The sequence below is a fragment of the Anomaloglossus baeobatrachus genome, chromosome 3 (assembly GCF_048569485.1).
Source record: "Anomaloglossus baeobatrachus isolate aAnoBae1 chromosome 3, aAnoBae1.hap1, whole genome shotgun sequence".
NCBI lineage: Eukaryota > Metazoa > Chordata > Amphibia > Anura > Aromobatidae > Anomaloglossus > Anomaloglossus baeobatrachus.
Window position 1 is genome coordinate 575,483,054 of NC_134355.1, and position 26,339 is coordinate 575,509,392.

Below are 26,339 nucleotides of genomic sequence, written 5' to 3' on the forward strand. Positions count from 1 at the left end.
ATGGGGTCCCGTCATTTTCCGTCTCGCACAGTTCTGTTTGAGAGGGAGAAGAATGGTGTGACTTATCGTGTACCGGCTCTCCTCTACATCCCACGTTGGTCGACTCTGTTGGCATTTGCAGAAGAGAGACTAAGCACTGACGATGCTCACGCTAATCTACTTGTGTCACGTCGTGGCATACTATACCACAGCTATGTAGAGGTCAGAAAAGTGTGATTAGTAAACTATGGAATTTCTGAACATTATCTCAGTTTGGGTTGTAAGTGAAAGTTGGTATGATTTTAGATTAGTCCATGAAACATAAATGTACTGATCAGCAAAAGGGTAACAATGCTTTGAACTTTTGAATTTTAGGCTCCAAATCTCACCAAACACTGCAGCTTTGTGCATGAGACTATCTTCCTGTTATATGCAACTAGCTATAGCACCCAGCCTTGCCCGTGATAGTAACTGTCTCTCTGTTTCTCTCCCAGTCTATGTCTGTCTCCCTCTATGTCTGTCTCTATCTCGTTGTCTGTCTCTTTCCCTGTCTGTCTCTCTGTCTGTGTCTGTCTCTTTGTCTGTGTCTATCTGTTTCTTTGTCTGCCTGTCTGTCTCTGCCTGTCCCTGTCTGTCTCTTTCCCTGACTTTCTCTTTCCCTGTCTCTTTCCCTGTCTCTTTTCCTGTCTTTTTCCCTGTCTATATCTGCTTCTTTCCCTGTCTGTGTCTGTCTCTTTCCCTGTCTCTTTGTCTGTCTCTTTGTCTGTGCCTGTGTCTGCCTCTTTCCCTGGCTGCATTGTGACATGCCAACATTCCATTTAAGGGCATGGCTGTGCATTCGTCTGAAGTTCTGGCTGCACTGTGGCTCCCAGCTCCATTGACTTTAATGGAAGCAGGTTTTTGATGAATAACTGTAAAGCGCGGGGTTCAAATTTCCCCTCAAAACATAGTCTATGACATTCCCTTAAGGGCCATTTACACGCTGCGATATCGCTAACGATATATATCGTCGGGGTCACGGTGTTTGTGACGCACATCCGGCGTCGTTAGCGACGTCGCAGTGTGTAACACGTATGAGCGACCTTAAACGATCGCAAAATAGCCAAAAATCGTTGGTATGTGAGAGGTTGTTCACTTACCAAAAATCGTCTATTCAGTAGCGAGGTTGTTCATCGTTCCTGCGGCAGCACACTTCGCTATGTGTGACACCGCAGAAATGAGTAACAACCTCGTACCTGCGGCCGGCTGCAATGAGGAAGAAAGGAGGTGGGCGTGATGTTCGTCCCGCTCATCTCCGCCCCTCCGCTTCTATTGGGCGGCTGCCGTGTGATGTCACTGTGATGCCGCACAAACCGCCCCCTTAGAAAGGAGGCGGTTCCCCGGCCAGAGCGGCGTCGCAGGCAAGGTAAGTCCGTGTGATGGTTGTAAGCGATGTTGTGCACCACGGGCAGCGATTTGCCCGTGACGCACAACCGACGGGTGCGGGTACGCTCGCTAGCGATATAGGTACCGATATCGCAGCGTGTAAAGTACCCTTAAGTCAAATGGAGTGTCTGTGCAAAAGTTCGTGATTGTACATGCGATGGTGTGAATTTTGTAGCGGGCATACATACAGTACATACATACACTCAGCTTTATATATTAAAAGATCATCTTGGCTATCTTATACATAAATTTGACTTGCAACTACTTAGCATATGATTAGTTATGTAGATTCTTGTTATGTCACTGCATTGTTATTGTTTTGCTCCAGGTGGTGAAAAATATGTACACCATAAATTACAATCTGTTCTCACATTCCCTAATAGCTCACTGTGTTATTCGGTTGATTCCCAAGTGAAAGGTCACTGGTTCGAATTAAAGGGCAGCTATGAAGATGTTCCAAGAAAAGAGAGATGGCATCATCCAGCTCATCGATAGCGGTCTCTCAGTCAATAAAATTGACAAACTGCATCATGTCATGACAGTTGGAAGAATATAAAATGAAGTCCATCCATCCATTCAAAGCCAATAAGTGGGCATTCAGACAACCTATCGGCATCATCAAGTTGTCTCATCACAAGTTCTATCAATGCTGATGCAACAAATACGGCAGTGGAGGCGGCTTGTATGCTTCATAACAGTGAGATCACAGACATTCATGCAAGCATTGTGTGATACTCATTACACAAGTCTGGATTGGTGGCTTGAAAAAAGGTGAAGAAGCTTCAATTTCAATTTTGTCATAAGTGTGGCTTTGAGTTTGCATAAACGTCTAAAAAGTATACTGTAGAAGATTGGAAATGGGTGATTGGCGTTATAAGACAAAAGTCAATAGACTAGGCTCTGATGGTTGTAAATGGGTCTGGAAGAAACAAGGGAAAAAGAGACTAACAGATCAAGAAATTTAAGGAACTGTCAAGTTCGATGGAGGAAGCCTGATGATATGTGGTTGTTTCACAGCCAAAAGCGTTAGATACTTGACCAGTATCGATGGTGGTCTTAGTGCTGAACTATATGTGAGTATTCTAGAAGATGAGTTATTTTGTACACTTGACCCATATTTTGTACAACGACCCATAGCATACATCAAGATTGGAGAAGAATTGGCTCAATGACAATGAAGTAGAGGTGCTGGATTGGCCCCCACAGTCCCAAAACCTCAACCCAATCAAAAACTTGTGGGTAGAGTTTAAAAAGAAAAACTGTAATCATACAGTATTCAAGTGAGTCAACCAGTATTTTTTAAAAAATTCCTTTATTATACCAAAAGCTAAACAGACTCATAGACATAAATACATACAGTGTCTCAGCTGGATTCAACCAATAAGGGGGTAGATACATTGCAATATATAATTCATCCTTCTTTCACGATTCGATACCTATTTCCCCTCATCAAAAAATTCCTCAGAGGGAAAAATTGCAATTTTTCAAAGGTTTATATATACTTCATACCATTATTCACATTATATATATATTTTTTTATAAATACCTATTAAACTCACCGTCACACAGTGGTTTAGGAGCTGAATACAGAGACAAAAAGATATTTCGTCTCTATATCTAGTTCCAACCCCTATCCAGTTTTAGAGACCATATAAACACACTTATGATAATGTCATCCCTGGTCACTCTTTTTGATGTTTTTTTGACCGCTACTCGACATCCAAATCACATCCTCAACTGGTCAATTGAACAGAGGAAAAAACAGGGATAACTTTTTAAAAAAGCACATCCTGGAATACCCTAGGTTATTCCTAACAGAACCAACACCCAATATGTAGTGCAAACTCATCTACCGAACTGTTATTTTAGATACCATGCACCCTATAGAATGCCAAAGGTCATTCTCTACAGAACAGAGACCTAATATCGGCTCGAGGCCATCATCTGAACTGTTAGAAAAAAGATTTTTTTCAGCAAAGCAACAAACACATATATGCCAAAGATAATACAGAATACAAAGTCCAGTAACCATAATTTGTTCCTTAATAGGATTCTTGATAGATGAAATATTTATCACATATCCACTTGAGATTATCATATAAAATAATATCCTTCTTCATAGAGGTAGTTGATTTCAGACATGTGAAATGTCACAGGTTCCTTTTGGTAATGGTTAGACACTCTGTGCTTGATAGCTTCACAATCTTGGGATACAATTTACACCTTACACCTCGACGCGTTTCCCCCCTTGTATGATAGAGCCAAAGGGTTCATCAGGAGGTTTTATTGATCCATGAGTTTAATATCAATATTCAATATGGATCTAAAAGAGGAAGAGAGAAATATATACAATCTCTCAGTATAGATAAGAAACGCTTCCCAACATACACATAAGAAGACTACACCGTCAAGATCTTACTCAAAATTAGGCTATAAATGATCCCATTAGATACCAATTGCCCCATTCCGTATACATATTCCCTACATCAAAACAGGTCTACTCCTTACAAATGGAAAGGAGAGCACAAATATGTATGCGTATATCTAAATGAGTAACCCCAAGAACAATCATATAGACCAAGTCAGTCAGCTGATTTTAAAAAATACAATAGATATAGACAATGTCACTTACCCCAAAATCACCTCAGATAAAGTATGGTATGCCAAACCGGACCACTACAGCAATCGTTTAGGGGTCCAAGTAAGATGAGACAGTAGAAACTGGCAAAACGCCATGATAGCCTCCGTCCCAGAAAATCCCCAAATGAGGACACCAGCACGCCAACCAACAACCATGCGGCAACCTTTTAAATGAGTGTGGGAGCCATTACATTTCCGGTCCCAGCCGCCTTCCATCATTCATTGCGACCGCGCACACGCGCAGTCACGTCATTCACCCTGCTTCATACACAAACCTGATGTCACTTCCCGTATATCTCATCAAAGCCACCGCGCTTGCGCAAACCTGCGCCAACCACGCAGCCGCCCATATTCTCAAAGCGGCATAACGAAGGTTCCCATAGCGCAGCGCCGCGCATGCGCCCGAAGCGTATACCTCATCAAAGCCACCGCGCTTGCGCAAACCTGCGCCAACCACGCAGCCGCCCATATTCTCCAAGCGGCACCACAAAGGTTCCCATAGCGCAGCGCCGCGCATGCGCCCGAGGCATAAGATATACACAGGCTGAATTCACCATGAAACAAAATTCCACATAGCAAAAGGGTCACATATAGAGGGTTAATGCTTACTAATTGACTAAAATTTAAAGATATAGAAGAAAAAATGCTTAAATTCAAGGGGCCTTACTGCATACATATATTGATGTAGTTTTTAAAGGGCCTATTCCAAAGAAACGGGAGCATTCCTACCCCAACCAACATTATTAAACCTACACTTTCCACCCCTCTCTTTACCAATTATTGACCTTTAGCTTACTATTATTATTGATAAAAACCAAACCCAATAATGGGGGTTTATATTAAGAAGGTTATCATTCAATCTAACCTCCTCTAGTCTTTCCAATATCACCGGACCTACACTAAAGACAGTAAAGGAAGAAAACACCCTCCCCCCAGTGGAACCATCTCAAATCATCCCCAGATATATCACATCCCAATATACATCAATCCAGAAAACACCCATATGTTAGATTTTCATTAAGACCCATTGGTTGTACCGACCCCAAACGAAAAATCCATTCCGTTTCTTTCCTAAGAATCTTATTGTCCCAATTCCCTCCTCTTTCACTTTGTATGATTACTTCTAGGACCTCAAATTTAAGTATGCCTGAGTCGCCTCCATGATTTTCCCAAATATGACGGGATATGGGGGTATCCCGTTTGTGCAGGATATCCCCCAAATGATCCCCTATACGCCTTCGAAATTCACGTCGCGTTTTCCCAACATAGTTCTTTGGGCATGTACATGTTGACACATATACTACCCCTTTTGTCAGGCAATTTGCAAAGTCCCTCAGAAAATACTTATTTCCTGTAGCTACACTGACCGAATACTTAGAAATATTAATCCAACCACAGAAGTGGCATCTACCACATCTAAAAGTACCGCAAACCCGACTGTTCAGCCACGTCCCCTCCGATAGTGGTTTCTTATAGTGGCTATGCACCAATCGGTCTGCTAATGACCTACCTCTCCTGAAAGTTATCCTGGGGACCTCCGAGATATTATCTCCTATAGATTAATCCGCCTTCAAAATGCCCCAGTGTCTCCTCAAAATTCCAAAAATTCGTTCCGCCTGCACATTATAAGTACCAATAACCCTGATTTCATCCGGGTTAATTCTCTGTGTATTTGGGACTAGCAGGGAACTCCTCTGTTTATGGAGAGCATGTTGAAAAGCTCCATTCAGTGCCATCTCAGGATACCCTCTGTCTCTAAATCTTTCCCTCAAATTGGAAGCCTGCAATTTGAAAGAGTTAATCTCAGAACAGTTGCGCCTTGCTCTAAGGTATTGTCCCTTTGGAATACCCTTCCGAAGGGGCAGGGGGTGATGACTCTCCCATCGCAATAAACTATTAGTTGATGTAGGTTTCCTAAATATGGTTGTGTGAATAGAGCCTTTCTCATCCAATGAGATAAGAAGATCAAGGAACGATATTTTCTGCTGGTCTATCTCGTATGTGAACCTTAGATTAAAACTATTCACACCTAATTCCTCCACCATTTGCAGAAATTCATCCCTAGTCCCAGTCCAGATAATCAAAACGTCGTCTATATATCTGTACCACGCGCTTATCTTATCTTGCCACCATTTATATTCCCCAGAAAATGCGACGGTTTTCTCCCACCAACCCAGGAGGAGATTTGCATAGCTGGGCGCACATGAGCAGCCCATCGCAGTCCCCCTGAGTTGATGGAAGTACTTACCGCCGCATAGAAAATAGTTATGGTGCAAGACAAATGACAGTAGATCGAGGACAAAATCATTGTGCCGGCCGAAGTGGACGGCCCTCCCGGATAGATAGTATCGGACAGCTTGTAAACCCTTCTCATGGACGATACTACTATAGAGCGCCTCCACGTTGACCGACGCCAAGAACGTTCCCCGATCCACTGTCATCCCCTCCAATTTCAATAGAAGGTCCGATGTATCTCTTAAGTATGTGGACAGTGATACAACAAATGGCCGCAATATTTTATCAACATAAATTCCGACGTTCTGACCAATCGAACCTATTCCGGCCACAATGGGCCTTCCCCTCAATGGTTCCACCCCCTTATGCAATTTTGGAAGTGCATAAAAGGTAGGAACCACCAGATGAGTAGGGACAAGGAACTTGTGCTCCTGGGCCGAGATTAAACCAGTGTCCAAGGCTTCATCTATTAAGACAACCAAATCCCTAAGAAACCGTTCAGTGGGATCAGTCTTGAGAATTCCATACGTATCATTATCCTTCAGGATTTTCATACACATGGAGCCATATTCTTCATGATCCAAAACAACAATGTTGCCCCCCTTGTCGGAGGACTTGAGGACAACATGTCTATTTTTCTCCAAACTCATCAATGCTTCCCATTCCACCTGACTAAGATTAGATGGCACATTACTATTATGAGGTTTCAGTCTTCCAAGATCCTTTTCAACTAGCTGCAGGAATAAGTCGATTTTACCATAGTCCCCAGAGGGAGGCATCTTAGTACTTTTTCTTTTTAAATCGGTAAAGGGACCCTTTCCTAATTCTGGCATTCTCATCATTAACAAGATCCATCAAATCTCCAAAGACCTCTATATCCTCCTCCTCTACTCCCAGAGCAAGACACTGTTCCTTATTATTAGATTTAAAAAAAAATTTCCATTTCAATTTACGACAAAACAGATTTAGGTCTTTTACCCAGGTAAACAGGTTAAAAGGCGTGGTGGGTACAAATGATAAGCCCTTCGATAGTAGTTGAATTTCCTCATTTGAAAGGTGCTGTCGACTCAGGTTAACAACTTGCCCTGAGTTTACTATACCTATTGTACTCGACCCTTGTTGAGTAAATTGTTGGGTACCTGCTGTCCTAAAAAAGGCAACGGTGCAGAGGAGGGTGAGGCAAAGGATGAGGCTATTACACCTCCAACCGCTCCTCCCCCCTCTGTCTGTATGTTGTTCCTTGTATTGCTCCTGGTCCTCACAGGTGGTCCCCATCTCTCTCTCTGGTCTCTCCAACCCCCTTTTCTATTCCGTCCACCCCTTCCCCTGTTGCCTGCTCTATAATTCCTATTTACGCCCTCCGAGTCTGATATATCAGTCTCAGATGATGACACTTCAAGGATATTTTTCATTATTGTAGAAAAATTATAGGCCTTTTCAGTCTGGAACTCGCTATGATCTCTCTGAAATTGTGTATGTTTTCTGGATTTTAGTTGATTTTGATACCTTTCAATATCACCCTGCAAAATACTCTCCTTTTTATTAAACTCAGGGTTCGATTTAAAGCCTAGTGTTTTTTCAATCAAGGTATTCAAGGTCCTCTCTGCCTCCCTGAACAACTTCCTCTCTTCCTCCAAGAGCAATCCCATAAATCTCAAGGAAGAGGCTATCGACTCTGCCTGCCAGGCCTTCAACAGCTCCTTACTGCTTGCTCTTGGGGAGGGATTAATGTTGATACGTAATCCCTTAGGTACAATATTATTCTTGATATAATTCTCCAACCCCTTAATTTCCCACCAGGACTTTAGATATTGTTTATAACAAGTAGTTAATTCCTTAAAGGTACCGCGAATATTGGGAGTAGCGTTGAAGGTAAGATGATCCCCCTGCAGAGAGAATACCTCCTCCGCCTCACTATCCAATGAAGTGATATTAATTGGCCCGGTCAAAAAGCTAGCCATACTATTTAATTTCTTTTCAAATTCAATTTGATATATTCCAGGGGTCAAATTAATCTCAAAAATATATTATAAACCCCAACTTTTTAAAAAATTCCTTTATTATACCAAAAGCTAAACAGACTCATAGACATAAATACATACAGTGTCTCAGCTGGATTCAACCAATAAGGGGGTAGATACATTGCAATATATAATTCATCCTTCTTCCACGATTCGATACCTATTTCCCCTCATCAAAAAATTTCTCAGAGGGAAAAATTGCAATTTTTCAAAGGTTTATATATACTTCATACCATTATTCACATTATATATATATTTTTTTTATAAATACCTATTAAACTCACCGTCACACAGTGGTTTAGGAGCTGAATACAGAGACAAAAAGATATTTCGTCTCTATATCTAGTTCCAACCCCTATCCAGTTTTAGAGACCATATAAACACACTTATGATAATGTCATCCCTGGTCACTCTTTTTGATGTTTTTTTGACCGCTACTCGACATCCAAATCACATCCTCAACTGGTCAATTGAACAGAGGAAAAAACAGGGATAACTTTTTAAAAAAGCACATCCTGGAATACCCTAGGTTATTCCTAACAGAACCAACACCCAATATGTAGTGCAAACTCATCTACCGAACTGTTATTTTAGATACCATGCACCCTATAGAATGCCAAAGGTCATTCTCTACAGAACAGAGACCTAATATCGGCCCGAGGCCATCATCTGAACTGTTAGAAAAAAGATTTTTTCAGCAAAGCAACAAACACATATATGCCAAAGATAATACAGAATACAAAGTCCAGTAACCATAATTTGTTCCTTAATAGGATTCTTGATAGATGAAATATTTATCACATATCCACTTGAGATTATCATATAAAATAATATCCTTCTTCATAGAGGTAGTTGATTTCAGACATGTGACATGTCACAGGTTCCTTTTGGTAATGGTTAGACACTCTGTGCTTGATAGCTTCACAATCTTGGGATACAATTTACACCTTACACCTCGACGCGTTTCCCCCCTTGTATGATAGAGCCAAAGGGTTCATCAGGAGGTTTTATTGATCCATGAGTTTAAAATCAATATTCAATATGGATCTAAAAGAGGAAGAGAGAAATATATACAATCTCTCAGTATAGATAAGAAACACTTCCCAACATACACATAAGAAGACTACACCGTCAAGATCTTACTCAAAATGAGGCTATAAATGATCCCATTAGATACCAATTGCCCCATTCCGTATACATATTCCCTACATCAAAACAGGTCTACTCCTTACAAATGGAAAGGAGAGCACAAATATGTATGCGTATATCTAAATCAGTAACCCCAAGAACAATCATATAGACCAAGTCAGTCAGCTGATTTTAAAAAATACAATAGATATAGACAATGTCATTTACCCCAAAATCACCTCAGATAAAGTATGGTATGCCAAACCGGACCACTACAGCAATCGTTTAGGGGTCCAAGTAAGATGAGACAGTAGAAACTGGCAAAACGCCATGATAGCCTCCGTCCCAGAAAATCCCCAAATGAGGACACCAGCACGCCAACCAACAACCATGCGGCAACCTTTTAAATGAGTGCGGGAGCCATTACATTTCCGGTCCCAGCCGCCTCCCATCATTCATTGCGACCGCGCACACGCGCAGTCACGTCATTCACCCTGCTTCATACACAAACCTGATGTCACTTCCCGTATATCTCATCAAAGCCACCGCGCTTGTGCAAACCTGCGCCAACCACGCAGCCGCCCATATTCTCAAAGCGGCATAACAAAGGTTCCCATAGCGCAGCGCCGCGCATGCGCCCGAAGCGTATACCTCATCAAAGCCACCGCGCTTGCGCAAACCTGCGCCAACCACGCAGCCGCCCATATTCTCCAAGCGCCACCACGAAGGTTCCCATAGCGCAGCGCCGCGCATGCGCCCGAGGCATAAGATATACACAGGCTGAATTCACCATGAAACAAAATTCCACATAGCAAAAGGGTCACATATAGAGGGTTAATGCTTACTAACTGACTAAAATTTAAAGATAGGCGGCTGCGTGGTTGGCGCAGGTTTGCGCAAGCACGGTGGCTTTGATGAGATATACGGGAAGTGACATCAGGTTTGTGTATGAAGCAGGGTGAATGACGTGACTGCGCGTGTGCACGGTCGCAATGAATGATGGGAGACGGCTGGGACCGGAAATGTAATGGCTCCCGCACTCATTTAAAAGGTTGCCGCATGGTTGTTGGTTGGCGTGCTGGTGTCCTCATTTGGGGATTTTCTGGGACGGAGGCTATCATGGCGTTTTGCCAGTTTCTACTGTCTCATCTTACTTGGACCCCTAAACGATTGCTGTAGTGGTCCGGTTTGGCATACCATACTTTATCTGAGGTGATTTTGGGGTAAGTGACATTGTCTATATCTATTGTATTTTTTAAAATCAGCTGACTGACTTGGTCTATATGATTGTTCTTGGGGTTACTGATTTAGATATACGCATACATATTTGTGCTCTCCTTTCCATTTGTAAGGAGTAGACCTGTTTTGATGTAGGGAATATGTATACGGAATGGGGCAATTGGTATCTAATGGGATCGTTTATAGCCTCATTTTGAGTAAGATCTTGACGGTGTAGTCTTCTTATGTGTATGTTGGGAAGCGTTTCTTATCTATACTGAGAGATTGTATATATTTCTCTCTTCCTCTTTTAGATCCATATTGAATATTGATATTAAACTCATGGATCAATAAAACCTCCTGATGAACCCTTTGGCTCTATCATACAAGGGGGGATACGCGTCGAGGTGTAAGGTGTAAATTGTATCCCAAGATTGTGAAGCTATCAAGCACAGAGTGTCTAACCATTACCAAAAGGAACCTGTGACATTTCACATGTCTGAAATCAACTACCTCTATGAAGAAGGATATTATTTTATATGATAATCTCAAGTGGATATGTGATAAATATTTCATCTATCAAGAATCCTATTAAGGAACAAATTATGGTTACTGGACTTTGTATTCTGTATTATCTTTGGCATATATGTGTTTGTTGCTTTGCTGAAAAAAATCTTTTTTCTAACAGTTCAGATGATGGCCTCGGGCCGATATTAGGTCTCTGTTCTGTAGAGAATGACCTTTGGCATTCTATAGGGTGCATGGTATCTAAAATAACAGTTCGGTAGATGAGTTTGCACTACATATTGGGTGTTGGTTCTGTTAGGAATAACCTAGGGTATTCCAGGATGTGCTTTTTTAAAAAGTTATGCCTGCTTTTTCCTCTGTTCAATTGACCAGTTGAGGATGTGATTTGGATGTCGAGTAGCGGTCAAAAAAACATCAAAAAGAGTGACCAGGGATGACATTATCATAAGTGTGTTTATATGGTCTCTAAAACTGGATAGGGGTTGGAACTAGATATAGAGACGAAATATCTTTTTGTCTCTGTATTCAGCTCCTAAACCACTGTGTGACGGTGAGTTTAATAGGTATTTATAAAAAAAATATATATATAATGTGAATAATGGTATGAAGTATATATAAACCTTTGAAAAATTGCAATTTTTCCCTCTGAGGAATTTTTTGATGAGGGGAAATAGGTATCGAATCGTGGAAGAAGGATGAATTATATATTGCAATGTATCTACCCCCTTATTGGTTGAATCCAGCTGAGACACTGTATGTATTTATGTCTATGAGTCTGTTTAGCTTTTGGTATAATAAAGGAATTTTTTAAAAAGTTGGGGTTTATAATATATTTTTGAGATAAATTTGACCCCTGGAATATATCAAATTGAATTTGAAAATGAGTCAACCAGTATGCAACAACACTGGGAACGTGTAGAAGAGACCTGGGATCAGATTTCGGTTGAGACATGATTGTATCTGATTGAGAGCATGCCCAGAAGGATTCAGGCAGTGTTGAAAGCCAAAGGTGGATTTACAAAATTCTAACAAAATAACAAAAAGTTAAATTTATAAATGAAAGTAGTCTCACAATTGAAGCTGTACTGGATGGTGAGATCGGAGCCTGAAAGTCAAATGTTCAAAAATTGTTACCCTTTTGCTAATCAGTGTATGTCAAGTAAGTGAATGATTCAAAACATGCCATGCCGGTAAGTTTAAATGTATTCAGTTCATTATTTCTCAATACTTCAATATACAGGGTGGTCCAAAAGTAGGTGGACAGTATGTGTAATAGGGTTATGAAAAGGGAGATTTATCAAACATGGTGTAAAGTGAAACTGACTCAGTTGCCCTTAGCAACCAATCAGATTCCACTTTTCATTCTTCACAGACTCTTTGGAAAATGAAAGTTGGAATCTGATTGGTTGCTAAGGGAAACTGAGTCAGTTTCACAGATCTAGTTTTCACAGATAAATCTCCCCCAAATCTGTTTTCTTTTCAGATAATTCAGATAACCCATAATGGCAAATAATTTAAATACAGATCAAAGAAAATGGATTTTAAAAGAGTATTGGAAATCTCAAAATGCTGAAACTGTTAGAGCAAATTGGGTTGAAACATTTGGTACTCAAGCCCCAAAGAGACAAACCATTTACCGCATTCATAACAAATTCAATGCCACTGGCTCAATCCTTAATGCTCTAAAAAACTGTTCGACCCAAAACAGCCTGTACAGAAAATAATAAACAACTTGTTGCTGAAACATTTGTTCATGGTCCAAAAAGTCCACCGGAAGAGTCTCTTTAGATCTGGGAATTTCACGAGCTTCTATCATGCGAATCCTGAAATCTATTGGGTGGAAAGCTTATCGTCCTCATGTAATTCATGGATTTTTGGAGGATGATCCAGACAGGCGGCTGCAATTTAGTTAGTTTATGCTTAACAAAATTGAAGAAAGTCCAGTAATTTTAGATAACATTATGTGGAGTGATGAAGCTTCTTTCAAATTATCCGGCCATATTAACAGACATACCGTATTTTTCGATTTATAAGACGCACTTTTGTTCCCCCAAATTTTGGGGGAAAGTAGGGGGTGCGTCTTATAAACTGAATATACAGGGGGGGTATATATATATATATATATATATATATATATATATATATACTAGCTGTACTACCCGGCTTCGCCCGGGTTAATAACTGCTGTTAACCAAATAGAATGTATTAACAAAAATGTATTCTGCACACAAAAACCACAAAACAGACAGAAATGTAATTATTAAATTGTTGCCTATATTAACCAATCAGAGCTCAGGTTAATTAACTGTAGCAAAATAGAAGCTAAGTTGTGATTGGTTGCTATTGGCAGCCTGATAAATCTCCAGGAAACAGAAAGCCCTCCCCCTGACAGTATATATTAGCTCACACATACACATATAGACAGGTCATGTGACTGACAGCTGCCGGATTTCCTATGTGGTACATTTGTTGTTCTTGTAGTTTGGCTGCTTATTAATCAGATTTTTATTTTTGAAGGATAATACCAGACTTGTGTGTGTTTAGGGCGATTATGTGGCAAGGTTGGTGTATGTGTGGTGAGATGTGTGCTGAGGGTGGTATATGTGTTCAAGTACGTGGTAGTGTGTGGCGCATTTTGTGTGTGTGTTCATATCCCCGAGTGTGGCGAGTATCCCATGTCGGGGTCCCACCTTAGTAACTGTACGGTATATACTCTTTGGCACCATCGCTCTCATTCTTTAAGTCCCCCTTGTTCACATCTGGCAGCTGTCAATTTGCCCCCAACACTTTTCGTTTCACTTTTTCCCCATTATGTAGATAGGGGCAAAATTGATTGGTAAATTGGAACGCGCGGGGTTAAAATTTCGCCTCACAACATAGCACCCGGCGCTGCCCGGGATAGTAACTGTCTCTCTGTTTCTCTCCTATTCTCTGTCTGTCTCCCCCACTGTATATATCTCTCTGTCTCTCTCTCTCTCTTTGTCTGTCTCTTTCCCTGACTGTCTGTCTCTTTCTCCGTCTGTCTCAATCTCTTTCCCTGTCTGTCTATCTATCTCTTTCCCTGTCTGTCTCTTTCCCTGTCTGTCTCTTTCCCTCTCTTTCCCTGTCTGTCTCTTTCCCTGTCAGTCTGTTTCTTTGTCTGTGTCTGTCTCTTTGTGTCTGTTTCTTACCCTGTCTATGTCTGTTTCTTACCCTGTCTGTCTGCCTCTTTCCCTGTCTGTGTCTGTCTCTTTGTGTCTGTCTCTTACCCTGTCTATGTCTGTTTCTTACCCTGTCTGTGTCTGCCTCTTTCCCTGTCTGTGTCTGTCTCTTTCCCTGGCTGCATTGTGACATGCCAACATTCCATATAAGGGCGTGGCTCTGTGTCTGTCTCTTTCTCTGGCTACATTGGGACACGCCAACATTCCATATAAGGGCGTGGCCGCGCATTCTTCTGAAGTTCTGGCTGCACTGTGGCTCCCAGCTCCATTCGCTTTAATGGAGGCAGGTTTTTTGTTGAATAACTGTAAAGAGTGAGGTTAAAATTTCCCCTCAAAACATAGCCTATGACACTCTCGGGGTCCAGAAGTGTGAGTGTGCAAAATTTTGTGGCTGTAGCTGCGACGGTGTGGATGCCAATCCCGGACATACTTACACACATACACACACACACACATACACACATTCAGCTTTATATATTAGATATATATATATATATATATATACTGCAGGGTCCACTCTGGAGCGGTGCTGGGAGCTGGTGAAGCTGCGGGCGGCAGCCTTTGATCTCCTGCTCCCGCTCATATAATATGCACAGCCGCTGTCCATCAGCAGCGTGGTGCTGAAATCGCATCACGCTGAGGGGCTTGGGCAGCGGGGCATATTATATCTGCCTGCGCTCCCATTTGATCGCACATGATCCCCCTGTGTTAGGTATCACCCCCATACTGCTGCCCATAGTAAAATTAAAAAGCTTTACTTACCTCCAGCGCTGATCTCCCGGTGTCCTGCTGCTGCTGTCGGTGATAAGGCACTCAGAGATGATATCACTCTGCCGTGAAGATCACATGACCGGCAGCAAGAACCAGGAAGTGGAGGAAGCCGGAGCTCAACTGCGAGGAGGGAGACACGAGGAGGGACAGCGCTGAGAAGGTAAGGAAAGAGTGTTTTATTTTATTATGAGCAGCAGCATGGGGGGCATATCTAACACAGGGGAGATGTGCCATCTATAGGGGCCATGGGCAGCTGTATGGGGGCCATATCTAACAGGGGAGATGTGCCATCTATAGGGGCCATGGGCAGCTGTATGGGGGCCATATCAAACACAGGGGAGATGTGCCATCTATAGGGGCCATGGGCAGCTGTTTGGGGGCCATATCAAACACAGGGGAGATGTGCCATCTATAGGGGCCATGGGCAGCACAGAAGGACGTGTCCCAGCACAAGGGGGCTATATTCAATATAAGGGGCCATATCCAGATTAAGGGGGGCTAATTTTAGGATGGGGGGCTATGAGGGACATATACGTCTATATGATTTGTTAGACGGACACTGGCATTATAAGATGGACCCCATTTAACATTAAAAAAAAAAATTCTCTTTTCCTTCACCAAATTTGGGGGTGCGTCTTATAATCAGGTGCGTCTTATAAAGCGAAAAATACGGTAATTGTATTTACTGGTAGAATGAGAACATGCATTTAACATTAGAGCAACAACTAAATGACCCTGGTGTCAATGTTTGGGGTGGTATTTCAAGTTTTGGTGTTTTAGGACCAATATCTTTTGATGGAACAGTCACAGGAGATAAGTATCACCACATTCTAATGAATCAAGTTGTTCCCCAGTTACAGCAACAGCCTAATTCAAATGATCTTTATTTCCAACAAGATGGGGCCCCTTCACATTAATCAAGAGTAGTCAGCGAGTATCTTGATGGAACATTTCCTAATAAATGGATTGGCCGAAGAGGCCCACTTGATTGGCTGGCACGCTCACCAGATTTGACTCCAATGGATTTTTTCTTTTGGGGAGTACTTAAGGATAAAGTTTATAGTCAAAAACCAAAAAGTGTCACTGATTTGAAAAATTACATAAGAGATGCATTTCAAGAAATTAATACCCAAAGAGACTTGTGCAAAAAAATGTTTGTCGAAGCGTAAGAGGCCGACTTCAAAGATGTGCAAATTGTAATGGAAATCAGTTTGAACACCTGCGTTGATAAAATGTAAGGGCTTTTGTATTATTGTTCAGAATAAAATTTAATTGTCAATGTTATGCTTGTGTTAGTAAATATAATTTTATATATAAAGCAAAATAAATGTTATTATTTTCTGTCCACCTACTTTTGGACCACCCTGTATATACTGACGCATATTAGTTTCTTTATTGTATTCTTTTTATTTGTTTTTTTTGCCTTTGTTTTGGGAGAACGTATCTTGCTTGAGTTGTTGTACCGTCCACCAAAATAAAAATGGTGGATTAATTTTAAATGTTATGTTGTTCATGAAAGTTATGTTACTGTCTGTTTAAGAGGCTAGTTTGGGCTTTCTATTAACCCACATTCACATTGTTTCTTCTGTGTTGTGGTAAAAATATGCAAAACAAATAAAGGTGTATAATGTCTTCTTGCAGTGGGAGGACATGTTTGCTGTGGAGAAAGCCATATTGCCTGGACATCGCTCAATGAACCCATGTCCGATCTATGACAACTTTACAGGAGAGATCTTCCTTTTCTTCATTGCTGTCCAGGGCAGGACCACAGAATCCTACCAGATCATAACTGGCCGTAATCTTGCAAGACTGTGCTATGTAATAAGCTCAGACCAAGGCAAGACATGGAGCAATGTTATAGATTTGACTCAGAAAGTCATCGGAGAATCACTGAAAGGTACAGAGTAAATATGGATGCAGATGTGGCCTAAGAGAAAATGCAGACAGTAAAGAGGATATCTCTCAGGCCAACAGGGATGTGAGTACTGCATGACTGCTATCACTAGAGGGGACACTCCTGGACTAGTCAGGTTTATTTGCATATGTGTTTATGTTCGCCACTCTGTATAGGGGGGCTAGGCAAAGTAAACATGAGTTCTTTGAAAATTTGGAAGATTAAATCAGAGCACACTTAACCACCACCTTCCATACATGAGGTGATGTACCAGTTTCCAGAAACACACAGCTATATAACACTGTTCCAGTAGATTGAAGGCTTTAATACTATTCACACAGGGCTTCCAGAATAACATACATAACAGTCTGTTCACAGAATATCTTCTCTTCTTACAGAATCTTTCGCCTTACAATGAGGATGTACACAGAGTAGAACACTGTACCTTATGCAGTGATGTCAGGGAGAGGGGTGGATTATGTGCAGGTCACTCTTCTCTATCCTTCTGCTGCACAATAGTTTGCTTTTGAACTATCCTGAGCTGTTCTCCACTCTTGGCAGTCTCTGTCTTGAACTGGCAGATCTCTGTAGCTTGACTATTCTAAGGATACATACACTACACTTTCTTAGCACTGTTCTTTTGCAGAGAGACAAACATACACTTCTTTTCTTTGCAGAGACAAATACACACTGACTGCTTCCTAGCATCCCCTGGGTCACTACTAGATACTTCTGTCTGCTGCTGCAGGCTTAACTCTACAGTTGCTGGATGATTTTAGATAATCTGTGCAGTTCCTACCTGTCACATATGGCAAGAGTGGATTTAACTGTTGTTTTTTTGCAGTAAGCCCAGATCCTGGTTGGTATATCAGGGACATTATTGAGGTACCAAGTTATGATTCTAAATGGTACTGGGGCATTCTGTGAAGCTTCAGGGACCTGACAAAGTCTGATTAAATAGTTAAAAGTAAAAGTTTGTCCTAACAGGTGTGACAGCTGCCCTCCTTCTGGTGATTACATGGACATGTACAGTGAAATACAATAAATATCTCCTATTCTATGTAAAAGCTTTTTCAGCTTATAAATGCAAAAATGTCTAAAATGAAATCAACTCTAAGATGTATTTTGATACAAGACAGATGATGGGAAATGTCAGAGGATCATGAGATTTCAAAAGGTTACTACAATAATATTGCAGTAACAGTGACTCTAGTTTTTGCTATTTTTCCATCTCATAGTCTTGATACTGATATTAAAGGGGTGGTCCACTACAAAACATAGTGGCCACATCGATGTAAAGCTGCGACAGAAGGCTTTTTCCAAATACCTGCTGTTGTCCTTTCTGCTTGTGAGCGGCGCTATCGCTGTCCGCTCATCCCCGTCACGTGATCCTGGCTGAAGTGACCCCTGATGTCCGGTGATAAAAAAATGTTTCATATTCAGTTTGCATTTGTTCACATTAGAAAGATAGGGTGTGCCATCAGTCTTTTACTTAGATTACAGGGTTATGCCTTCTGATTGAGCCCTCCTGCTCTTCAGCCTCGGGCGATTTTAATTCTCCATTTGCAAGTTTCTGTCAGCCCATTAATTGTAGCGGGTTTTTTAACCCAAAGAGAGGCATTAGTTTGCTAGGGACCCAACAAAAATGAGGTCACCTTGCCGCTGGCTGTTTAGCTCACATAAAATCTGTCCAGTTTTGTGTGCTAAGTATCTCTATTTTTACATGTTTGTTTACAGCAGTAATGCATGTCTATATTCCCATATTCATTGTTCCACATATCTTAGCACTGCAGTGTGAAACTGTCTCCTTTTTGTTACTATGTTTCATATTCACAGGATATGCCATCAGTCTTTTTCTTTGATTTCCGGCGATGTCACATCAACTTCCGGAATTGTAAGTTGACCCGGCATCACCGAGGCGGGACCCAGTCTCCCTGAGTGACTGGGCTGTGGGCGGAGTTTCATCACACGTCACAGCCCAGCGCTCTGCTGTTAAGGGGTAGAGCGTGCGAGATGATGGGCTGTGACGTGCGATGAAACTCTGCCATCACAGCCCAGTCACTCAGGGAGACTGGGTCCTGCCTCGGTGATGCCCGGTCAACTTCCAATTTTGGAGGTTGATTGGACATCACCGGACATTAGTGGTCACTGCAGCCCGGGACAGGTAATGGAGATGAGCGGACAGCGATAGCACCGCTCACAGGCAAAATTGACAACAGAAGGTATTTAGAAACTGCCTTCTGTCTCAGCTTCACATTGATGTGGCCACTATACATTGTAGTGGACCACCTCTTTAAGCTTTAGAAGAAGAAAATGTGTTTTGTGTAATGTCCTGATCTGTACAATACGAATTATTATTATTATTATTATTATTATTATTATTATTATTATTATTTCTTTTTGGAGCATCACTGATTCCACGGTTCTGTACATGTGAGAAGGATTTACATAAAAAATACAAATATAGTATGCAAAGTTATTGAGGGCATTTTAAAGAATGACATGCACAAATATATTGCAGAAAATAATATAATAACTGAGAAACAGCATGGATTCATGAAAGATAAGTCGTGTCTAACCAACCTGTTGGGGTTCTATGAGGGGGTAAGTGCAAACCTGGATATTGGTAATGCAGCTGATGTGATTTATTTGGACTTTGCAAAGGCATTTGATACTGTACCATATAATAGCCTTATACTAAAGCTCCAGAAGCAAGGACTAGGGGAAACTAAATACAACTGGGTAAGGAATTGGCTAAAAGATAGGAAACAAAGAGTAGTCATACATGGTGCAATATCTAAATGGGTTATAGTCCGCAATGGGGTGCCGCAGGGATCTGTGCTAGGACCGATTCTTTTTAATCTCTTTATTAATGACCTTGTGGATGGGATTGATAGTAAAGTGTCAAGGGGGCTTTACACGGTAGCGATATCGCTAGCAATTTCTAGCGATATCGAGCGTATAAGTACCCGCCCCCGTCACGCATGCGATTGTTTGTGATCGGTGCCGTAGCGAACATTATCGCTACGGCAGCGTCACACGTACTTACCTGGTCAGTGGCATCGCTGTGACTGTCGAACAATCCCTCCTTCAAGGGGGAGGGACGTTCGGCATCACAGCGACGTCACCGCAACGTCACTAAGCAACCGGCCAATCAAAGCGGAGGGGCGGAGATGAGCAGGACGTAACATCCCGCCCACCTCCTTCCTTCCGCATTGGGGCCGGCGGCAGGTAAGGAGACATTCCTCGCTCCTGCGGTGTCACACATAGCGATGTGTACTGCCGCATGAGCGATGAACAACATGGATAAACAACCCTTACCAATTTTTGAGTTTGGGACGACCTCTCCATGGTGAATGATTTTCACCATTTTTGAGGTCGCTTAAGGTCGCTGGTCAGTGTCACACGCTGCGATATCGTTAATGACGCCGGATGTGCGTCACTAACAACGTGACCCCGACGATAAAACATTAACGATATCGTAGCATGTAAAGCCCCCTTTCGTCTTTGCTGATGACACCAAACTATATAGGGTATTAAAAACTGACCTTGATAGTACAATATTACAAAAAGATATGGATAAGATGTCAGAATGGGCAGATACTTGGCAAATGAAATTTAATGTTGATAAATGTAAAGTAATTCACCTAGGACGGAGTAATCCTATAGCTGCGTATACATTAAATGGAAGTAAACTCGGGACTACAGAACAGGAGAAGGACTTGGGTATTCTTATTACAAAATAAGCTGAGCAGCAGCACTCAATGTCAAGTAGCAGCTGCTAAAGCAAACAAGATTTTAGGGTGTATAAAAAGAGAGAGTAGATCCCGTGATCCCAACGTATTGTTACCCCTCTATGGGATCCAGTTTTGGGCTCCACATTTTAAAAAGGACATTCAGAAGTTAGAGTCAGTTCAAAGGCGGGCAACTAGACTACTACAAGGAATGGAGGCCTCCCATATGATGACAGGTTGAAAAAGTTAGATATGTTTAGCTTAGAAAAAAGATGTCTCAGAGGAGATCTCATTTATACGTATAAATACATGTGTGGTCAATATAAAGGACTGGCACATGACTTATTTCTTCCAAAGACAATACTAAGGACCAGGGGGCACTCACTGCGAGTGGAAGAAAAGTGATTCCGACAGCTAAATAGGAAAGGGTTCTTTACAGTTAGTGCAGTCAGACTGTGGAATGCCCTACCACAAGAGGTAGTAATGGCAGATACTATAACAGCTTTTAACCCCTTCAGCCCCAAGCCTATTTTGACCCTAAAGACCAGGCCATTTTTTGCAATTTTGACCAGTGTCACTTTATGAAGTTATAACTCTGGAACGCTTTAACTGATCCCAGTGATTCTGAGATTGTTTTTTCGTGACATATTGGGCTTCATGTTAGTGGTAAATTTAGGCCGATATTTTTTGCGTTTCTTTGTGAAAAAACGGAAATTTCATGAACATTTTGAAAATTTTGTAATTTTCAAACTTTTAATTTTTATGCTCTAAAACCAACGAGACATATGACACAAAATAATTAATAAATAACATTTCCCACATGTCTACTTTACATCAGAACAATTCTGGGGGGAAAAAAAAATTAAGGAAGTTATAGGGGTTCAAAGTTTATGAGCAATTTCTCATTTTTACAACAAAATTTACAAAGCCAATTTTTTTAGGGACCACATCACATTTGAAGCAATTTTGAAAGGTCTACAAGATACAAAACACCCAAAAGTGACACCATTCTAAAAACGGCACCCCTCAGGCTACTCAAAACCACATTCAAGAAGGTTATTAACCCTTCAGGTGCTTCACAGTAACTAAAGCAATGTGGAAGGAAAAAATTAACATTTTACATTTTGCAACAAAAATGTTAATTTAGCCTCAAATATTGCATATTCACAAGGGTAGCAGGATTAAATGAACCCCCATAATTTGTTGGGCAATTTCTTCTGAGCATGCAGATACCTCATATGTGGCGAAAAACTACTGTTTGGGCGCACAGCAGGACTCGGAAGGGAAGGAGCGTCATTTGACTTTTTGAACAGAAAATTAGCTGGAATTGTTAGCCGCACCATGTTGCGTTTGGAGAGCCCCTGAGGTGCCGAAACAGTGGAGCTCCCCCACATGTGACCCCATTTTGGAAACTAGGCCCCTCATGGAATTTATCTAGATGTTTATTGAGCACTTTGAACCTCTGGGGGCTTCAAAAAAGTTAATAAAGTTGAGCCGTGAAAATAAAAAAAAACATTTTTTACCACAAAATTGTTACTTCAACCAGGTAGCTTTTTCTTTTCACAAGGGTATCAGGAAAAATTTCACCATAAAATCTATGGTGCAATTTCTCCTGAGTACACAGATACCTCATATGTGGTGGAAATCAAATGTTTGGGTGCACAGCAGGGCTCGGAATGCAAGGAGCGTCATTTGACTTTTCAAACGCAAAATTGTCTGGAATAATTAGCGTATTCCATGTTGTGTTTGGAGACCCCTGAGGTGCCGAAACAGTGGAGCTCCCCCACATGTAACCCCATTTTGGAAACTAGACCCCCATGGCATAAAAAAAAAAAAATCAGGACGCACGCACGGATGTTCTGCAAAAAGGGGGGGCGGGGGACAAGGTGGGATGGAAAAAAGAAGTCCTGTCCAAAGTCGAGTACGACTGCAGGACGATTGCTGATCAGGTACCTAATTGTTCAAGTTTTGTCTTTTTTTTTATTTGGGGTGCACAAAAAAAAGCAAAAACTCGAGCAACAATTACGTACCTGATCAGCCAATCACGTAGCTGATCAGCACTTGGCGGCAAGCGGGTGTGGGAGGAGGAGGGGAGGGAGTGGGAGATGCGATTGGGGATAGTTAGAAAAGAGCCACGAACACTACTTACAGGATGTATCAGAACAGTGGCAGATGGGGGGGCGGCAGATGGGGGGGCAGCAGATGGGGGGGGCGGCGGCATATAAAGGGAGCATCTGTGAATGTGAGACGGCGCCTGGGATAGGGTGGCGGCAGATGGGAGAGGGCACAGTGGATGCAGGAGCGGCGGAGGATGGGGGGGAAGGGGTAATGGGGGGAAAGGGGAGTGGGAGGTGAGATTGGGGATAGTTACCTTACAGGATGGATCTAGGCAGCAGGATCACAGGAGATGAAGGAGGCAGCAGATCGGGGAGGGTGAGAGGTGGGGGAGGGAGCACAGATCATGGGGAGACAGATGAGCGGAGAGCGGGCAGCAGATCACGGGGGTGACAGGTGAGGGAGCGCAAATCATGGGGGTGACAGGTGAGGGAGCGCACATCACGGGGGTGACAGGTGAGGGAGCGCACATCACGGGGGTGACAGTTGAGGGAGCGCTCATCACGAGGGTGACAGGTGAGGGAGCGCACATCACGGGGGTGACAGGTGAGGGAGTGCACATCACGGGGGTGACAGGTGAGGGAGCGCACATCACGGGGGTGACAGGTGAGGGAGCGCACATTACGGGGGTGACAGGTGAGGGATCGCACATCACGGGGGTGACAGGTGAGGGAGCACACATCACGGGGGTGACAGGTGAGGGAGCGCACATCACGGGGGTGACAGGTGAGGGAGCGCACATCACGGGGGTGACAGGTGAGGGAGCGCACATCACGGGGGTGACAGGTGAGGGAGCGCACATTACGGGGGTGACAGGTGAGGGATCGCACATCACGGGGGTGACAGGTGAGGGAGCACACATCACGGGGGTGACTGGTGAGGGAGAGCACATCACGGAGGTGAGGGGGCGGGAAGCCGATCACGAGGGGGAGGGGTCAGGCAGCCGATCACGAGGGGGAGGGGTCGGGCAGCCGATCATGAGGAGGAGGGGCCGGGCAGCACATCACGGAGGTGAGGGGGCGGCCAGCACATCACGGAGGTGAGGGGGCGGGCAGCCGATCATGAGGGGGAGGGGGAGGGCAGCCGATCACGAGGGGCATGGGCCGGGCAGCACATCACGGAGGTGAGGGGGCGGGCAACCAATCACGAGGGGGAGGGATCGGGCAGCCTATCATGAGTGGGAGGGGGAGGGCAGCCGATCACGGGGGTGAGAGGTGGGGGTGCGGGCAGCAGATCGGGGAGAGCAGAGCGGTGGCAGATGGAGGAGGGCAGCGGCGGATCAGGAGGCTTTTCGCCGGTTTCATACAGTATAATGGCAGCGCGGCCACTTCCGGGTCCCATGCTCCGGTCACATAACAGCATGGCACCAGAGCTTGTCGCCCTGCCATTGCACTGTATACACTCATTGTGCTGGCGTGCTCAAGACCGACAAGTGAAGCTGACGGGGGCGGTAACCGGCAACAGGTCCATGGTGATTGGAGAGATCGGTCACAAGGCCGGTCTCTCCAATCAGAGCTGCTGGAGCTGGGGGAGGGTGATCCAGTGAGGTCACCCAGCTCCAGCCAATGGCCAGTGCTACAGCTGCACTGGTCAGGGCTGGATTTCAATGTTTCAGTCACTTTAAATGGCTGAAACATTACAGTGGCTGTGATTGGCTGAGTGACGTTCGTCAGCCAATCATAGCCTCCGTAAGTCCGGGGAGGAGGCACCACCCCTCCTGAGGTCAGGTATAGGTCCCCTCATTCCCGAATCTGCAGTTTCTGTGAACCGATCGCAGTCATCGGGGCTCCGGTGCCGCGATTCCGCCATGACGGAAAGATCCGTCATTGGTCTTTAAGTACTAGGGCACTATGACGGATCTTTCCGTCCATGGTCGTGAAGGGGTTAAAAAAAGGGCTGGATGATTTCCTCAGTGCACACAACATTGTTGGTTATAAATGACTTAGTGACCAAATGTATAACTGGTGGAGGAAGGCTGAACTAGATGGACCTAGGTCTTTTTTTCAACCTAAGTAACTATGTAATTATGTAATATAAATTACAATAAACTAACAATGACAGACTGGTAAATATAGGAGCAGACCCTGCCCTTGCCAGCTTATAGTCAATACAAACATAAAATAAAGATAATTCTTTAAAATAACAATCAATTGTATTTTTCCTCTCAGATTTTTAAAAAAGGTTTTGGAGTAGAAAACTGATTGCATTATTTCTTCTATTTTAAAAAACTGCACGATGTTCTCATTTTGAGTTGTCATAAATAATCTTTTGTCAACATCTGGAAAGGAATGTTTTTTTTAATATTAAAAAAACACAAATGTTTTAATGTTTTTTTTTTGCTTGTTTTATTTTAAATATGTCTAAATTTTTCAAACACTTTCTGTTTTCAGAGTGGGCTACCTTTGCTTTGGGACCGGGACATGGCATCCAGCTAAAGTCTGGCCGTCTGCTTTTACCTGCATACACCTATCACATAGATTGCAGAAACTGCTTTGGAAAGCTCTGCCAGACTACTCCACGGGCATTTGCTTTCCGTAGTGATGATCATGGGAAATCTTGGACATTTGGAGACCTAGTCCCAAACCTACAGACCGTAGAATGCCAATTGGTGTCAGTGGATGAGGAAGATGGCAGCAATGTCTTGTATTGCAATGCGAGGAGCTCTCTAGGATTCAGAGTGCAAGCTCTGAGTTTTGATAATGGTCTCGTCTTCCAGCAAGGGCAACTAGTGGAGAAACTGGTGGAGACGCCTACTGGATGCCATGGGAGTGTCATTGGTTTTCCTGCCCCATTCAAATTTTCCGATAGATTTGCTGCTAAAAACATGCAGATGGTGCAGCCTATAAATGTGATCAGTGCAGCTAACACATCGACCATAAGAACCGAGAGAGTACATCAGTTACTGAAAAGAGGTGGACAGAGTCCTGAAGGCTATCAATTAATTAGACACCACAATATCTGTGAAGTAATGATGCACAAACAGACAAATAAGAAGACTGTTGGCATAGACACTAGGGTGCAATCATCATCACCAGACTTACAAGTAAAAAAGACACTTTTTAAGACTGATCACCAATTTCAGCTGCCTACTTGGGTCTTGTATTCCCACCCAACAAGCACACAGAGACGGGTGAATTTGGGTGTTTATCTCAGTCCATACCCTAAAGATGCTGACAGCTGGAAGGGCCCTTGGATTATCTATGAAGGACCCAGTGCCTACTCCGACTTGGCATATATAGAGCTACGGTCTGGAGAACTTGGAGCATTGGAGTCTGCATCCTTGGCTCTCTTTGGTTGTCTCTATGAAAATGGTGTACATTCTCCCTATGAGCAGATCTCATTCAGCATGTTCACACTATATGAAGTCATCCAGAACTTGCCATTTAACCCGGCTCTTCTTCATCCAACTATGAAACGTGATGTTATAAAAGGAATTTGTGCAAGTTCTTAA

At 42.9% G+C, this 26,339-nt stretch overlaps 1 protein-coding gene across 1 annotated transcript; it reads left to right on the forward strand.

Moving 5' to 3' along the window:
* NEU4 (neuraminidase 4) lies at window positions 1-26,339 on the forward strand. The gene is made up of 3 exons (XM_075338695.1): window positions 1-201; window positions 16,787-17,042; window positions 25,279-26,339. Exons 1-3 carry the CDS (start codon window positions 1-3, stop codon window positions 26,337-26,339), a joined length of 1,518 nt encoding a protein of 505 aa, XP_075194810.1.

Bases quoted from the DNA above. Each gene is read 5' to 3' on its own strand.
- NEU4 (XM_075338695.1), top strand. From the start codon at position 1: ATGGGGTCCCGTCATTTTCCGTCTCGCACAGTTCTGTTTGAGAGGGAG. The intron at 202-16,786 runs GTCAGAAAAGTG...GTCTTCTTGCAG, and splicing joins TATACCACAGCTATGTAGAG to TGGGAGGACATGTTTGCTGT. The intron at 17,043-25,278 runs GTACAGAGTAAA...TTCTGTTTTCAG, and splicing joins CATCGGAGAATCACTGAAAG to AGTGGGCTACCTTTGCTTTG.